The sequence below is a fragment of the Pungitius pungitius genome, chromosome 7 (genome assembly GCF_949316345.1).
Source record: "Pungitius pungitius chromosome 7, fPunPun2.1, whole genome shotgun sequence".
Taxonomy (NCBI): Eukaryota; Metazoa; Chordata; class Actinopteri; order Perciformes; family Gasterosteidae; genus Pungitius; species Pungitius pungitius.
In genome coordinates this window covers 8,099,697-8,116,803 of record NC_084906.1, presented here as the reverse complement: position 1 = coordinate 8,116,803, position 17,107 = coordinate 8,099,697, and the positions used below count along the sequence as shown (strand labels likewise).

Below are 17,107 nucleotides of genomic sequence, written 5' to 3'. Positions count from 1 at the left end.
CTACGTCAATCCTCCGCATTACAAACCTTTATTCATTAGTTGCGAAAACAACAACATGGCGATGGCAGTAATCGAAGATGACAAGTTGAAGCTTCAATACAGCAGTTTTTTGTTTTTTATTAATTGTGTAAATATGTTTTTAATCATTTTGAGAATAGTGCCTTATTTGCCCTAAAAGTTGTAATATTACCTCAAAGCTGAATTCAGGATAACAGGCTTGGGCACAAGGGTCCGGAAGAACTGTATAATTTTATACTAGGGAAGATGATGGCACTAAAGATAAATTGTAATGTAAATGTAAACCCTTTAAACTATACCACCTTAAGCACAAATGTACGGAGGAGACCCAGGCAGAGAAGGACATTGTCACTATGCCGCTAACTGCTAATTCTAATGCAATGGCAGAGCACTGTAATCCAATAGAGCCAACGTGGGGGCCTACAGGACCGAATCTTTGTGACGTCGTGCAGCCACAGGTGTTTCACCGGCTAATCCTCCACCACAGATTAAAGTCACAATGAAGACTACCAGTGAGGGAGAAACAACAGGGATTGATCCGGTTTACCGAGAGTTCCCTGGCTTCGCACACTCTCTACTCAAGGACATTCATAGAAAGCTTTGGTCACTTTGTTTTAACTTTAAAACCAGTATGACGTTTTGTCTACGTTATTATTATGGGATAAAAGAGGCTGGTTCTTGTTCTGGAGCTTTAAACTCAACATTGTAAAATGGAGCCATGTTTTGAGTGGACTTAAAATCCATGTGTCATGACGGGTGTGAATAATCTTGCACCCTCTAAAAACATCAGAATATTACACTGATAGACGTAAGTGTAGCTTCAAAACAAAATTTGTACAGGATTTTATTTATTTTAATTCTGGTTGCAGCTTTGTCTGTTTTTTTACCTAACTTTTAACTTAAAAGTTAAATAAATAGATTAATTTACCTTTATATAAATATATATTTTGTTAATATACTAATTATTAATATATTACAATATATATATGTATACATACATATACATATATAGTAATGGTCATATGTCTTTCATTTATTTACAATTGTCTGATGAAAGTACTTTAATAATTGGGAGTAGTTCAATCCTTTAATTTTACTCCAGACTTGGGTGGAGCACATGTGATTTTCCCTACTTCACTTGTTCATAATTACTTTGGTAATATAAAAAACATTCTGTTGGGATACTTATGAATTATGGCAACTCTTTCATACAAACCTGCCTGAAACTCCAGAAATGTTATCTAATTTTAATAAATGCCATTCCACCGACAACATTTCTGGGTTCTGTTTCAGACGTTACAGTGCAAGAAAATTAACCTGTTCCTCTCGCAAGTATGTCAAACTAGAAGTTCACAGTAAACAGAGCATGTCTCGCATAGTTTGATAAACACCCAGGTGCTGTCATTTTGACCTAGAACGAACAAAAGTCCCTTAATAGATAAATCTGTCAGACATTATTTCTCTCCATCTCCATGATCACTTTCATCGAAGTCTGCAAAAGCAGGATACCAGGAGCTGTCCTTCCTTTCCAACCGGCTTCTCGTTGCTTTTGCGTTCTTAAGCTGATGTACTTTCTTTATCCTGGAGATTTGGGCTGCAGCCAAGCAGATCATGCAGACCTTCCAGGAGGAAACACAAACAGATTAGAAACTGATCAGGCTGCTTCTGTCTCAACACCGGTCAATAATCTGAACTGAAGCTCATGACAGACGGAACTGTGAGTTACAGCACTGGTTCATCAGTTACATTTAGAAACTTTCACAAACTGACTGATGGGCCTTTTGGGCTAACGTCTTTAGCACACACTAAAATAAGCATCACTGTCAGGGAAATGCCCAGAGAACCAGCCACGCACTGAACTCTAACTGAACTGGGGCATTTAAGTAGACCTATACCGGCAAAAATATACAGTCAGTTTGGGTATGGAATGTATCCCTTGTGGCCACTCCGACCCGCAGTGTTTACCTCGAGCAGCAGAAGGCCGCCGGTCAGACCGGCCACCAGCAGCAGGTTGTGTTTTGCCCACCAGACTATCTTCTCCAGGCAGCCCATGGTGAAGACGTTCAGGCCGGCCGCTTTCTCCTGCAGCGGCTGCATGCCATAACCACACATGGTGTTCACCACCGTCTGCACAGGGGAAATCACACACAGCGTGGATCGGAGATCTGAGGTTGTCACGTTTTAGCAATCTCCTTGACAGAGTTTATGGAAAAACCCACCAAAAGTGTACATTAGTTTTTAAACGATTCATCACAGTACAATAATATGGATACAAAACATCGCAAGTACGGGTGTTTGATCTTATAATGTTTCTTTTGGTTCCAGGAGATGGAAGTGACCCAAATTACGGGAACGATAACTTGCCTTCATGAAACTGCTGGTGACCACAGACAGACTGACCTGGTTCTGCAAGTTAATGCAGCAGGAGAAGGGAACTCCGCAGGCTTCCAGGCTGGGGTTTGTCTCTGTGCATTCAAAGTAGACATTACGGGACCAGTCCTTATAGCTCTCAACCCCGCAGCACTGAAACTACACACACAGCAAACTAAACCAGTAAAGTGATATGAAAGGCCTGACACTCCCTCTTGAATCATTGAAAGGTCACAAATCATTCTTCACCTTCTTCTGGATAAAGTCGATGGCGTTCTCCAGGTCCTGGTCCTCCCTGTAGCGGACGATGGCCTTCATCATCAGCATCTCTGTCCTCTCCATCACCTGATCAGCAACAACAAGTGTGTAAGTCATCATAAACATTGTGGTCCTGGAGACCTTCACCCGGAGCCACGACTGAGGAAGTTTTCAAGGACATTGTGAGGTGTTAATACAGTATGTCTGTGGACCGATTTGGTCCTCTACACCAGTGGTCCCCAACCACCAAAGCACCACAAAAAGAATAAATAACTTTAAATTTGACATGACTGTACCTTCTGGAAAATATTTTGTTTTGAAAATTCAAGGGCGATAGGGAGGGAGCGTCCAATCATTACATTTAGGCGGAATGGAACGATTGCACAGGCTTATTACAGTCCTGCAACAGCCCCGGCCTTCCGTGATTGCCGTAAACATGTCATTGAGATTTTCTACGAAGGCAGTTAAATGTTTTTGGTGAAGATTACCAACTCTACCCTTAAACTGTAATAGATTTGATATCAACTACCTTTGTTCAGAGCTGTCTCGCAGTGGATCAGAAGTCTCTTGGAAAATGAATACTTGCAAAACGGATCAGTTAGACCTCATCATTTGAGTCCCTTTGTATTAATAATAATAAAAACTCATTGCTCCCCCTTTTTGCTGTTGGTAGGAGAAAAGCAGCAGCACTGACTTGGACAAGTGTCTAGACTTTGAGCCTAAAGCTTTATTGGAAGTGTTTTTAAATCCAATTCATTCTATTTTGTAGAGCCAAATCACTTTAGAGGGTGTATGCTACATCCTCTGTCCCAAAACCCTCTCATTGGAATTGGGGAAAAAACTCCCCAAAAGCTGAAAAACCCTTTGATGGGTAGAACAAAGGGAAGAAACCTTAGGGAGGACAGCAGAGGAGGATCCCTCCTGGGATGGACAGACTGTAATGGATTGTCATGTGTATAGACTCCTTTAAAAAAAATTATATTAAGGGATGTCTTTGTGTTTCCTGTCCCATGAAGACAGCGTGACGTTACCGTGTCAGTGAAGAGGTATCCCACAACCCCAGCAGCAATCTGAAGCAGGAGGATGGCCGTCAGGATCCCCAGAAACTGGAGGAGCAAACAACAGATGCAGCAGTAAGAACTCGCCATTGGCACAACGCCAAACAAACGGCACACTGGTCAGACGGCGGCGGCGGGGTCAGCCATACCGTCTTCAGCAGGCAGGTGGCGTTACGCAGGGCCCCGAAACATCCGAGGAACGTGATGAGAAACATCGCTGAACCAACGACGATCAGGAGCAGAGCTGGATCCAACATCAGGGTGTCAACCACATCTAAACACACACACACACACACACACACACACACACACACACACACACACACACACACACACACACACACACACACACACACACACACACACACACACACAGTGGGATTGCAATACATCACACCTTACTGCAAGAAAACATTTTTGAAACATGTCTGATTCACTTGTTTTGCTTCATCAGAACAGGAATGTTGTCAGCCGCATTATTTTTATAACCTCACACACACACACACACACACACACACACACACACACACACACACACACACACACACACACACACACACTGTGTATGGCCCTATTGCTTTGGTATTTAATGTAGTTAGAACCCCAAATGTGTCAGGTGCAAGATGATCAACCCTCCTATGCGATGCCGCCAACGCTTGGTAAAAAAGGAGCCTGGTCATCTGGGTTTTCAAAATAAAGTGAGAAACATGCAGAACAGCCTTTGCACTAAAGTGCAGCTACATATAGTTATTTTAGTCTTTTTCATGACCAACCTTTCTCCTTTGCAATTTTGGCGTAGATCCCGACTGCTGCGAGCACGGCGCTCACAACCTGCAAATTTACAGAGGAACAGATTGATTCTTCAGAACCTGACCTCCTGACACAGAGAGATGAAATATATACGATATCCATCTGATACATTGAGTACAGACAACCACACAGTGTTCAGAAAAACAACACACAGAAGTATCTGTGTTGGTTTAGACGTGTTTCTGCAAGTGGGGAGATGAAATACGGAGTGAGGCGTTTTCTTAGAAAAGAAGTTGGATGAATTAATCAATAATAGAGTTATTGCCAAGGATAAGTTACAAATATGAATAGTCATAAGATATGTTTTAGGAAATAAAAACATAAAAGGGGCTCTGCTGTTGCCACCAGTTGGAAGAGAATTGTTAAAAATTTATGAAAACCCATCAGTCACATCAGAAAAAGTGGTAATGTTCCCATGTGATGTGACATAAAGTCAAATGGCCTCTGACCTTTTTAACTCCACTTTACGGCGTGGATGTTCTGAATAGATATAAATCAGTAGGCTTTTTTTTCTTCAAAATTACGGTACACTTCAACAAACAATGTGTTTAACTACAAAAATAGAATTTAGAACTGAGAATTTGCCTTAAAAATGTCAAAGAAAACAAAATCAATCAATAGCATATCCTTTTATAATATGCTGGGAATTGAAATTTGGGTAAAAACTTCATACCTATAGTTTTGATTTAGTAACTTATAATCATGACACACTGACCCACAACATCACTTAACGTCTGTTTTTTTCTTTGCCTTGAAAATATGGTCTTCTATACAAATATCAATGTATGCTGAAGTGTCAAGTTTTTACTCAAAGCAAACACACCCAGGCCTGAGGTACAGTGTCCAGTGTACATTTAATCATATAGTGTACAGCTAACTATATTTCTGGCTTCGTATCAAGGCATCTTAAGTGTTTGTGTACATTTTTTTTAAAGAAAATTACTTGATCTTTTTTGTTGACATTTACATTTTGGAAATTCCACTTTATACTTTTCTTTCCCTTTGAGATTGTGTAACTGTGGTGATGAAATCGCTTGCTGGAAAACCATATTATGCAACACATACAATAAAGACATAAGCCTTAAGAAAGTGATCCCACTAATGTGTCTGTACGGTGTTCGGTGTTCAGAATGTACCGAACCGAGGGACTCACCCAGAAGACGTGGCAGCAGATGAATAAAGTGTACTTTATGGCTCTGTATCCTCTCATCTCCCCTCAGCAGATCTCTCTCAGACTGCAATGAAAGCCTGTTGGACGTTTTGTTATCTGCAGACGTGTGTTAGCTTGCAGGACGCATTCTTGCTGTCAGGCTCATTCCCTCTGCTGCTGCAGGATGTCGTCTGCTCACCCCACCGAGGGTGGAGGAGGTGGGACGGAGGAGGAGGTGTAGCGAGCCTGTCGCTGTCAAATCACATCTGCAGCTTCAAGCAGACAACAAAGCTTCACTCATAGTGTCCAGAGTTGTATTTATTTGAGAAAGTGATGATTATCATAAATACACCTAACTAACATGATTACAGGGTGAAAATAATAAAGTAGCAAACGAAAGGAAAAACAAAACAAAGCTCCCTGACTAACCCAAAAAACATGAGATAACAGAAAGGACAAAGTATGGAGGAGAACCACTACTCTGGTTCACCAAAGTTACCCAGGCTGGTTGCTAGCCGGCCTGGCAGGCCCGAAGGCCAGAGACTTCTCTTTTCTACAAAGGGGGCGGAGTTAAGTCGGTGGGCATAACACCCCCCACCTACCCCCACATCCGCTATTGATTTGGACTTCATCCATAACCACAGGATTACAGCAAGGGAAGGTAATAGATGCAGGCTTCATCCTCTCGGGAAGAGGAACAAGATATTCTCACATCCCGTCTCATTGTATGTCTCAGAAATAGGCTTCTTCTACAATTTGAATATAATAAATGCGTTGAACAGCTTCACTGTTAATGATAATTGGAATCATTTGCATGTGTCTCTATGCCTCCTCCTCCTCCTCCTCCTCCTCCTCCTCCTCCCCACCTTCTCTCAGCTTATTTAAGCAGATTGTTTCTGTCAGAAGATTAATTCCGCTCCGTGGTTCCCTCGCAGCTACGGCTCGTCCTCCTCCGACTCCTCTGTTCTTTGAGGATCGACTTGAGGACCATGGGCCTGCTAAAGATCTTCTCGTCTATCAGAGACCGAGTGGACAAGTTCCTGAATGAGAAGAACGTGGTGACTGATTTCCTGGGGACGTTGGAGGAGAAAACGGGAATAAGGAAGAAGATCCTTGCAGTGGGTATGTGGTGTCTGGCTGTCCGTTGTTGTTCTGATGGGTTCATCATGAATGCTTAAATGTTGATTTCACGGTCCTGTATATACTTAGTACACTTATAACTTCCTGTCGCACGATAGTGGATAACTTGAGAGGATTCAGTTAATCCTCCTGTGGGGCTCAGCTGCTGTCTGTTAACATTAACCTGCACATTTTCTGCTTCAAAGTGTGTGCTCTTATTAATATTTTCACATGTGATTCAGACTATAGGCCAAATACCAATGCAATGTATGTATGTGTTGTCTATATCCAGTTTGCCATTAGTAAATGCACATCTCCTTTTACCATTCAATACCATTTTCATTTTGAAAGAAATAGACACAGAAAGCTCTTGCTGAGATGTCTTCATTCTAAATAATGTCATAAGGTTACTGGGACATTTCTTAATTGATTCAATCCCAGTTTGGGACCTCTTTAGACACCCAACTTGTGTGAATTCAAATCAACTAAAACTATTATTAATATTTATATAATTTATTTATAAAAAAATATTTGGGAGTTTTTTTGTTTAAAGGTTTAATATTTACATCTTTGCTTTGGGAATATAATTCAGGCACAGTCAATTCAATTCATTTTATTTTGTACAGCCCAAAATCGCTAATTACAAATTTGCCTCAGAGGGCTTTACAGTCTGTACACATGCAACATCCTCTGTCCCGAAACCCTCACATCGGCACAGGAAAAACACCCCAAAATATGAAAAAACCCTTCAATGGGGAAAAAGGGAAGAAACCTTCAGAGAACGTCAGAGGAGGGATCCCTCTCCCGGGATGGACAGACTGCAATGGATGTCATGTGTACAGAATCAACAATGTAAAAGATGTACAATACATTCAAATCCTCTAACAGAAATGATACAAAGTAATTGCAAGTAGCAGAACAGGTGTACGGCAGGATCACTGCAGGGACAACCACCATCAGATAGAACCACCATCCACAGAGGCTTCTGTGGGGAGGGAGAGCAGAAATATGTTGGTTTATGATGACAGTAATATGAATAATATTTAAAGTAATGATGATGGCAGCAGCAGGTGTCAGCAGAGCCATGAGCCAGGAGTCAGAACCGGGGTCCGCACAAAACAAAACTATGATCCACGGAGACCTGCTAGGCGAGAAAGCACAAAGAACTCCCGGAAAGAAGCTTAATTAGTGATGTACATTAATAAAACATGGATGATTGTGGGAGGAGAGAGTGTGAGAGTGAGAGAGGGGCTCGGTGTGTCCTAAGAAGTCCCCCGGCAGTCTAAGCCTAGAGCAGCTTAACTAAGGGCTGGTCCAGGCTAACCTGAGCCAGCCCTAACTATAAGCAATGTCAAAGAGGAACGTTTTAAGCTTCATCTTAAATGAACTGACCGAGTCTGCCCCCTGGACTGAAAGTGGAAGCTGGTTCCACAAAAGAGGAGCTTGATAACTGAAGGCTCTGGCCACCATCCTACTTTTTAAAACTCTAGGAACCACAAGTAGCCCAGCATCTACGGAGCGCAGATGCCTTGTAGGACAATACAGTGTAACAAGCTCTTTAAGATAAGACGGTGCCTCACCAGCGAGTGCCTTGTAGGTGAGGAGAAGTACCTTAAATTCTATTCTTGATTTAACAGGAAGCCAGTGCAGAGAAGTTAATACAGGAGTTATATAATACCATTTCTTAGTTCTTGTTAATACACGTGCTGCAGCATTCTGAATCAGTTGGAGAGGTTTAGGCGATTTACAAGAGCAGCCTGATAACAAAGAATTACAGTAATCCAGTCTAGAAGTAACAAATGCATGAACTAGTTTTTCTGCATCACTTTGAGACAGGAAGTTCCTGATTTTCGATATATTCCGTAGATGAAAAAAGGCAGTCCTTGAAGTCTTCTTTATATGAGAGTTGAAGGACATATCCTGGTCGAAGAGAACTCCAAGATTTCTGACGGTGCTGTTGGATACCAGAGCAATTCCATCCATAGAGACTGTATCACGTGACAGCTGACTTCGAAGGCGCTCTGGGCCTATCATGATAACTTCCGTTTTTTCCGAGTTTAACATCAGGAAGTGGCAGGTCATCCAAGTTTTGATGTCTCCAAGACAATCCTGAAGTGTAATCATTACTTTCTTAGTTGTATATAAAAGGACTAAATACTTGTTTTCAAATGATGTGGTGTAATGCGAGTGTCTCTCTTCAACTGTGCTAAGTAAAACTTTCCACTGCATCAACTATCTCTAACTCTGCTTTGGTCAAATAAACCCTTTCAATCGGCAGATAAGATGTGAAAACTTTAAATTCACATTCAGCTGTTGTACGATGTGCTACGCCAAATAATGTCTCCTCAGAGCAGCTTTCCTGTCCTTAGAACCCGGGAAGATAACTAGAGTGGACCGTTTGGATCACCTCAATCTTTGGGTCTTGGCCTAATTATTTAAATGTTTGTGCTCCTACAGTTTGGACAAGTGACCTTAGCAAATGTAAACCTGCGCAAGAACCATTTCGCCTGGCAAAAGGTGGCGGAATCTCAAGCAAACTACATACAAAGTACGTTTGTAGAAGTAGAAACAGGGCAACTCAAAGTGCTTTAGAAAACACAGAAAATAGGTTTTCAGCAATATATCTATATATATATATATGCATATATATATATGAGTTGAAATGTCAACTAAAAAAAACAATTGCTGTCAACATAAATGCATTGATCTATGCCAGTGGTTCTCAACTGGTCTGGCTCCGGGACCCACCATCACCCCTGAATGACAAGCCGCGACCCAAATCGAGGAACATTCTCAACATCTCAGATTTATTCAAAATCAAGTTCATAAGCTGAATTTTATATTCAGGATGTTTAATTATCCTAAAAACCCAATGTCTCCCCCATATCAGAATGGTTTGACCCAATGGACGGACACTCCGCTGCATTAAAAAAGTCCCTTCAAAATAAAATCACAGGATGAATTTTTTTTCTAATTTTTATTTTCCCATGCAAAGGCCCGCGACCCACTAGTGGGCCTCTGCTCTAAGCTAGCTGCTATGCTAAGCTAGTTGCTATGCTACTTACATTCCCAACATCTAACGTTACCCTGCGCGGCACACAGTCTGCAGAGGACCACCACTGTGTCCCTAAAAGAGGGTGGGTTGGAAACGTCCAGGCTAAATGTGGGGAGATTGTTGGCACTTCAAACACAGCCGCTAAAGGATGGAGAATTGAGAGCAAAGTGCACAATGACAGGAGGAAGAGTCGTTAGTTCTACATGTTCAACCAGGTGGAATTCTGCCTCCAAGATGATCAAATGTGTGTTTAGTTTTGTTTTTAAAAAAACATTACCAATTCAACAACAGTGTCTAAAATGCATGCTTTCTAATGTGATTACTTACTTATTTATTTAGATTTAGTCTTTACAAGAAAAACAAACATTCATTAAAAACAACATTGTAACAACAACAAAAACAACAACGACATTCATTAATCGAGATTAATGAATTCAAAATGTGCAACTAATTTTGTAATCTATTGACAGCCCTAAAAACAATAGCTGAAACGGAATAGGATGAATCAAATAGAATATTTATTATTACAGCGTAGCCAACTTGTTGCTTCTATTTGTGGTGTCAATAAAGAGAATACAATGCATTGATCAAAGTATTGGTCCTTCTGTTGCCGCTGTGAAGCTCTGTATCATACCTTGCAGAAATCATGAATAAAAAGATGATAACCGAACAATCAAAATTGAGCTCTTTTGTTGCACAAAGTGTTGAACACAGGACATTTCCTGAGTGGGGAACAGCAGTCTATTCATGCCACGCCGATGGGCGTACAGTGGATCAGTAACACACTGACATGATGTCATTGTAGTGCCTGGTGCACTGTGTCCCCCATGCTCTCTGCGTCCTCCTGTAGTGTCATTATAAGAGATTATCCTCGGAGGCAAGGGCAGAGCAGAACGGCCTCCATGTGCGACCCGCCACATAAGCTGATCAGAGGTAGGAAGCTTTTCACACGACTTCCTGTCAGTCTGCTGCGCTAACTGGTTGGGTCTGAAGTCATTTCAGTCACTTCCCTCCTTTTTAAAGGAAACACTCGACTTCTGTTTCTTACTCTGTAGACCTTGCTCTTCAGTTTCATTGGTGAATTAACTGGGCTTTTGTGTCTAATCTTTCACATATTGGATGCATTCATGATTGTTTGACATTTTAACATCCATGACAGCCAGATATTAGCCCCAAATTGGTCCCTCGCAAAAGATTTTAAAAACAGAATTTCTTTGATGCATCTAATGTAGTTTTGATCCTTACTGCCTTGTTGTAAAGTTTGATGTAAATACACAATAATCACTTCCATGCCACACTCGCCCTTTCACACCCACTCACACCGATGGTAGGAGCTACCACGAACAGGAGCAAGACACTTAACCCTAAAAAGGACATAAACCGCCCATCCTCTGACTGGAGGACGACCCTGCTCTCCAACTGAGCCCCAGTTGCCCACTAAAGTAGCTGCAGGACTAACTCAAAAGTTGCTGAATGAAGCAAGGAAGTTGCTTGGGAAGGTAGACGGCCCGTCGATGCATTTCATTCATTCCAGTAGAAAGGAATCAGGAGGCTTATCATCATACTGCAAACTGCCTCAAGGTCTTTCTTTACATATGAAATGTCACATTATTAAAAAGGTAAGAATTACATAAAGGAACTCTATGAGCAAACACTGATCTTTGTCTGTTTTTTAATGACATCGTGTATCTCCTGTCTCTCGCCCAGGTGCCGTCTCACTGACCGGACTCTACTTAGTGTATGGATATGGCGCCGCACTTCTCTGCAACCTGATTGGTTTTGCCTATCCAGCATATTATTCGTAAGTATTTTTTTGAGAGCTTACAGCTCTGCATGTTGTGTTTCTTTCACTCCCAGTCCCGAAGCTCTTCTAGTTGAACCTTAGACAGGAGGCTGAAAAACCCATCTTGGAGATTTTAAAAGAGGAATCAATGTTAAATGCATTGCAGTCGGACACGTCCCATCTATGAGACAAGAATCAATTCTTGTTATTGGAATCATTGTAATTTGTGACATTGGAGATAGTGTTTAAATTGTATTTGATTCAAGAAGATAAGATAATCTAATATTTCCCAAACAAAGCAAAGCGTGAAAAAAAAATCAAAAATCAAAACACAAATTAGTGTTGCTTTGTTTTGATCATTTGTCACCATAAATAATACAAAAAGATATATCTTTTACTCATTGGAATGATACCAATACCTTTCCACCCCTGTTCGTAGCACTGAATTAAAAGCCCACCTCGGAGCTCTACTGTAGTTTTACAATATGCTGATTGCCTTTTTCAGAAATATTTACGATTTATTTATTCATTCATTTATTTATGTATTTTTTACACTGGTATCTGCAGAGTAAAAGCCATCGAAAGTGCAAGCAAAGAGGACGACACAAAATGGCTGACGTACTGGGTGGTATATGGTGTCTTCAGCCTCGGCGAGTTCTTCTCTGATATTTTCCTGTACTGGTTCCCTTTCTACTATGCTTTTAAGGTAGGACAACACTGCAGAACCAATGATTATTGGCAATTATTTCAAACTGTTATCTTCCAAACATAACTTGAACACAAATGTAATGCTTAAGACTCTAGTTATTCTACAGGCTCGTGTTGTGGTCTAAATGTACGAAGTTTATCTATTAGGGTACCAGTCGGGATTAATGGGCATCAAGTTATACACAAAGAACTATTTTTTCAAGTGAACTGAGTAAATCCAAATCTGTCTCCAGTGTCTCTTCCTGTTGTGGTGCATGGCTCCGATTACGTGGAATGGCTCCCAGGTCATCTACAACAAAGTGGTGCGGCCCATCTTCCTCCGCCATGAGGCCGCGGTGGACAACTTGGTGAGCGACATTGGCAGCAGGGCCATGGGTGCCGCTGAGAACCTCACCAGGGAAGGTACAGACCAGTACAATGTGGTTACACAACAGGGTTTAGCATTTAGGAAAATGATTGATTGAATGTTCCTTCTTTACTTCTCTTCAGTCCTTTCCACGCTGATAAGGAATAAAGCTTTGGTGACTCCGGGGCTGTCAGACGCTCAGTCTGAAGCCAAAAGTTTACCTTCATCTTCTTCAGCAACTAAGGTTGCTCCATCAGAGTCAAGCGAAGAACAACCAGTACGTACACCATAGCTTCCTTAAAGTATGCTTAAATACACTGAACTTCAGACCGAGCCAAGCCTGCTGTGTACCTTCTCTCACAGCCTTTATGCTAAGCTAACCAAGCCCTCTGACCCCAGCTCACTATCACCAGTTTACCACTTCACCACTTAGACACTTTCATCCCTCTGTCCTCATACTGCAGGTAGACATAGGCTACTGCTTCTGGCTGAGTTAAGATGTGCTTTAAAAAGAACATTTTGTGGCTCTAGTTATAGCACATGGGGGCGATTATAGCACTAATTTCAACTGTCAGTTTATAGTTAAATCTGTAAATATGTTCAGTGTCCTGATGGGGTAAAACTGCTGGATTTTACAAAAAGATTAGAGACATGCTAACCCAGCTCTCCTGTCACTTGTTTCAGCTTTTCCTCGGTTAACCAGCATGGTAAGTTAACTGGTTTGCTGTTTGAAGTGACTGTGGTGTGATGGTTGATGGACAAGCGGAACCTCGGTGACCCTCATAGAGTTTCAGCAGTCGCTTTGAAGCTGAAGCTGCTATTGCCGCCGGGCTTTCTGTGCTGTAGATTTAACATTAGGGGCAGATGGTGCTCATGGAATCCCCCATGAAGCCCTTAACAGACCTACTTTTCCAACCTGCTGCTCTTAAGAAGCATCAGTGCTCAAACATCAACTGTCCTGACTGAGATTTTTCCAAATGAATTATATGGTTTAGACAATATCACACAGAGTGAAAGCAACAACGACAATCAGTACTGACTTCACCATGGAGATGGCCAAGATGTAACCTGGAAAAATTTTCCTGTGAAAAAGTGGATTCCAGCAGATTATTAAACACTAAAATGTAGGAAAAATCAATTTGACCTTGCGGTACAAAAAAGATTAGAGGGGATTTCCCTACTTTTCAGCTATTCCCATTTTTCACGTTCTAATAGGTGTAGTACTAAGGATTTTCATACTGTTTTAAAATCAGCAGAAATGTTTTCTTTAATGTGAAGGTTTTTAATTGTTGGTTGTGTGTTTGTTTTATTCTCTGTATCTCTGACAATGGTAAAAACTGATCAATACACTTCACCTGGGAAATGCATTCATTTGCAAAAGGGTTTCCTTGAAAGAACTGCTTAATTTGGTATAAGAAAAATCTCAAAAGTTAAAAAAAGTTAATTAATGCTTTGCAGGTGTATTGAGTGAACACGGTCTCCATCTTACGTTTTATTTCCAGGATAAACAGGATATGATGAATTTGTGAAACGCAGCACCCTGTGTTTTTTTCTCTTCTTTTCCAGCCCTGCAGGTAGCAGCAGGGGAAGAGGAGGACCATCCTTGAAGAAGAGTAGAGGAGCTACATCCTCACAGACCCCACTGAGAAGAATTTCCCGTGTCACAAGAGAGAGAGATTTTCTTTCATATATCAGATCAGCCATTTATCTGTATTTACTGATGAATATTGCGAAGCACCTGAAACTGGCTCATAACTCACAAACTCATCAGCTCACGTTTTGCAGGCTGCAGATTCTCTACCACATGCAGTTGTGGCATGATTTGGGGAGAAATTCTTCCCCTGCAATACCTATAAATGAAGTTTCAACAGTTTAGGCCTGCAGGTGTAGACACATCTGCATTGATATGGTGTATTTGCCACTATTTGCAACCATAGTTTACTTTTATGGGGAGATGGTGCACTTCAACATCTGAAGGGGCTGCAGCTCTGCAATCAGACGCTCTGGGCCTGTCTTCGGGTGCTTCGCATCAGTGACACTGTGTGTCCTTTTTAGTTTTCATCGGTGTTTATATTATTTATTTTTTGTTTTGTTTACACACATAGATGAAAATCTTGATTTGACAATTTTTATTATAATAAATATACATGCTAATCAGAATAAAACTAAATGTGTCTCTCTGTTGCATGAATTACTACAAAACACAGCTTGTTAGACCCAGTGGTTGTGGAAGATAATGCTTACATATTAGCAGGACAAAGGGTATCTGCTGGATGTGCTCTAAGTTTTGCAGGAATTATACCATACTTTTATTTATAAGCTACTTATTACAGAAAAGTTAACAAACGTTTCGCTGACTTTGTACCGTTATCACAGATTTGAACCCATTTTTCTTCTTTTTATTGTTGTTAGTGTTGAGTGAAAATCTTATTCAGGGCCCTAGAACCAACGTAATGTACAAAATGTATGTTTTCAAATACATGAAATAAGTGAAAAACATCAAGTATTAAAAGTGTAGTAAATTATCTTTATTATTATAGTTTTCAATTTAACACCAATCCACCATTCTATGACGTTATGGGGGCGTGGACTATGTCGACGTGCTGACGTGGCGGCTAAGACGTGTACGTGCTGACGTCCATCCAGTCGTTCTGTATGTTTACGGGACGTGTTCTGCAAACAGTTTTTGCATTTTCAGCAGCATTCGCGGGTAATTAACCGTCTTTCCGTCCGGTGTGACTTGCAGGGACGGCGTAGAGGAGCCCTGGGACTGTGGGGAGGACGACCAAAACCCGGTAACCACCGGCGGTCTGTCTACGTTGATGTAGTGTTAGCTAGCCAGCGTTAGCATCGTTGTGCCGAGGGCTGTGCTGGAGGGTAACCCTAACGTAACGTTACGTTAGATGAACTCTACGTAAAGTTACGCCAGTTCTAATACAGTGGGGGTAGTTTAATAATACCTAAACGTTTTGACTCAAAGGAAAGTTCTGCAGCAGAATGAACATTGGTTCTAAAAATAAGAAGAGGGTGGTTCTGCCCAGTCGTCCCGAGCCGCCCACTGTGGACCAGATCCTGGAGGACATCAACGGAGCCGCTCCCAACGACCCGGTTTTCAGCATCCTGCAGAAGACTGGTCAAGGTGAGTCCACGCACACCTACAGGGTTTCTTCCTATGGACAGGCACAACTAGAGTGATGTCAATCACCACTTAGGACCCACTACAAGTGTGAATGTGGACAGAGGTCCTGCCCTCAGCCTGCATCCATGATCTTTTCCTGGAGTTTCTCTGTGTATGCCATTCCACCGGTCTTTCTCCTTTTTTCAATGTTGTGCCTTTTCGTTTCCCCGCTCCACGATCCTCTGGAATGTGAGCCAGAAATCAATCTCAGCAGTGCATCTCGAAGGGCATCTAAGTCATATAACGCAATATCCAGGAGCGAGGGGGGGAAGAAGTATATTTTTTTTTGCAGAAGTATTTTCGAACCACAACGTGGTTCTACAAATGGAACTGCTGCTTTGGAGATGATCTTTGCATTCTGTTTAGAAGTCGCGAGGGTCTTATCGTAGTTATTCTGTCTTAACAACGACAGAAGCAGTCAGTGCACTCCAGTTCTCTTGCTTCTTACTGTCCGGATATCCTGTGGTTTCCTAAAAGTTGTCTGTGGATCTCCTGCTTCCCTCATCAGATTCGTACCGGCCCTCAGACAGCGACGTGGACTTGCGCTTCCAGCAGTGTCAAAAGTATCTGGAGCTGAATGAGCGGCTGCAGGAGGCGCGAGGTCGCCTGCTGCGACAGAGGGAGGAGCTGCGAGTGGCAGGCGAGCAGCTGCAAAGTGACATGGAAGAGGTCAAAGGTCAAACACTCTGACGCGCCCTTGCTTTCTGTCAGTCTTGTGGACTTTTTTTCTATCTGACTGTTGCCAGCTCAATCGTGTTAAAGGTGCCCTGGAGCTAGACACCGCAGGGAGGGAGCGCCCTGAAGAGCCTGAGGGTCGGCGGCTCCTGACCTCTTGCCGGAAACGTGTGTTTTTGTGTGTGATTGTTGCTGCTGATGTTACCGGTGTGAAATGGTTTGGCCTTAACGGTAACTTGTATACAGCTGGTGCTTTCTTTATCATTATTAATCCATGTAGCAATTTACTTCAACATGTCATATTGACAAATTACCAGAATATGAAACAATGTTCAATTTGCATGTTCTCAGTAAAAACACATTATTCATTCTTTTCTTTTTTAATAATGAAAGCAAACAACATTCTTTTTGGGAATCAAGGGCCATCATAATGTGTTCAGGCTGAATGGGAAATCAATATTAACTCGATTTATCACCGAAAAATGACTTTTTGTTTGCCGTCCTCTTGGTTTTCATATTTCGGTTAGTTCCTGAAGTTGAAGTCTGAAACGATCCCAGAAGGCAGAGCCATAGGACTCG

General features: G+C 41.7%; 3 protein-coding genes across 4 annotated transcripts; 2 read left to right on the top strand and 1 right to left on the bottom strand.

Annotated features, from left to right (window-relative positions):
* Window positions 1-108: 108 nt before the first annotated feature.
* On the bottom strand, window positions 109-5,823 carry zgc:113223 (uncharacterized protein LOC541424 homolog). Its single transcript, XM_037470788.2, has 8 exons — window positions 5,668-5,823; window positions 4,478-4,535; window positions 3,854-3,978; window positions 3,678-3,752; window positions 2,638-2,733; window positions 2,419-2,547; window positions 1,984-2,145; window positions 109-1,637 (listed from the first exon to the last, which is right to left on the bottom strand). Exons 1-8 carry the CDS (start codon window positions 5,722-5,724, stop codon window positions 1,473-1,475), a joined length of 867 nt encoding a protein of 288 aa, XP_037326685.2. The 5' UTR covers window positions 5,725-5,823; the 3' UTR covers window positions 109-1,472.
* An 803-nt stretch (window positions 5,824-6,626) lies between these two features.
* Window positions 6,627-14,845, top strand: reep6 (receptor accessory protein 6). Of its 2 annotated transcripts, none has more exons than XM_037468602.2 (7): window positions 6,627-6,786; window positions 11,546-11,639; window positions 12,189-12,327; window positions 12,563-12,731; window positions 12,819-12,952; window positions 13,360-13,382; window positions 14,242-14,845. In XM_037468602.2, exons 1-6 carry the CDS (start codon window positions 6,654-6,656, stop codon window positions 13,372-13,374), a joined length of 684 nt encoding a protein of 227 aa, XP_037324499.1. In that variant the 5' UTR covers window positions 6,627-6,653; the 3' UTR covers window positions 13,375-13,382; window positions 14,242-14,845. The 2 variants fall into 2 exon arrangements, with proteins under 2 accessions (XP_037324499.1, XP_037324500.1); XM_037468603.2 differs by lacking the exon at window positions 6,627-6,786 and adding an exon at window positions 10,622-10,771.
* A 448-nt stretch (window positions 14,846-15,293) lies between these two features.
* Window positions 15,294-17,028, top strand: c7h19orf25 (chromosome 7 C19orf25 homolog). The gene is made up of 3 exons (XM_037470611.2): window positions 15,294-15,470; window positions 15,656-15,814; window positions 16,362-17,028. The coding sequence occupies exons 2-3, from the start codon at window positions 15,673-15,675 to the stop codon at window positions 16,541-16,543; spliced, it is 324 nt and encodes a 107-aa protein (XP_037326508.1). The 5' UTR covers window positions 15,294-15,470; window positions 15,656-15,672; the 3' UTR covers window positions 16,544-17,028.
* Window positions 17,029-17,107: the final 79 nt, after the last annotated feature.

Bases quoted from the DNA above. Each gene is read 5' to 3' on its own strand.
- zgc:113223 (XM_037470788.2), bottom strand. From the start codon at position 5,724: ATGAGAGGATACAGAGCCATAAAGTACACTTTATTCATCTGCTGCCAC. The intron at 2,548-2,637 runs GTGAAGAATGAT...CTGTGTGTGTAG, and splicing joins TCGACTTTATCCAGAAGAAG to TTTCAGTGCTGCGGGGTTGA. The intron at 1,638-1,983 runs GTAAACACTGCG...TCCTCCTGGAAG, and splicing joins GCGGCCTTCTGCTGCTCGAG to GTCTGCATGATCTGCTTGGC.
- reep6 (XM_037468602.2), top strand. From the start codon at position 6,654: ATGGGCCTGCTAAAGATCTTCTCGTCTATCAGAGACCGAGTGGACAAG. The intron at 12,328-12,562 runs GTAGGACAACAC...ATCTGTCTCCAG, and splicing joins CTTTCTACTATGCTTTTAAG to TGTCTCTTCCTGTTGTGGTG. The intron at 12,732-12,818 runs GTACAGACCAGT...ACTTCTCTTCAG, and splicing joins TGAGAACCTCACCAGGGAAG to TCCTTTCCACGCTGATAAGG.
- c7h19orf25 (XM_037470611.2), top strand. From the start codon at position 15,673: ATGAACATTGGTTCTAAAAATAAGAAGAGGGTGGTTCTGCCCAGTCGT. The intron at 15,815-16,361 runs GTGAGTCCACGC...TTCCCTCATCAG, and splicing joins CCTGCAGAAGACTGGTCAAG to ATTCGTACCGGCCCTCAGAC.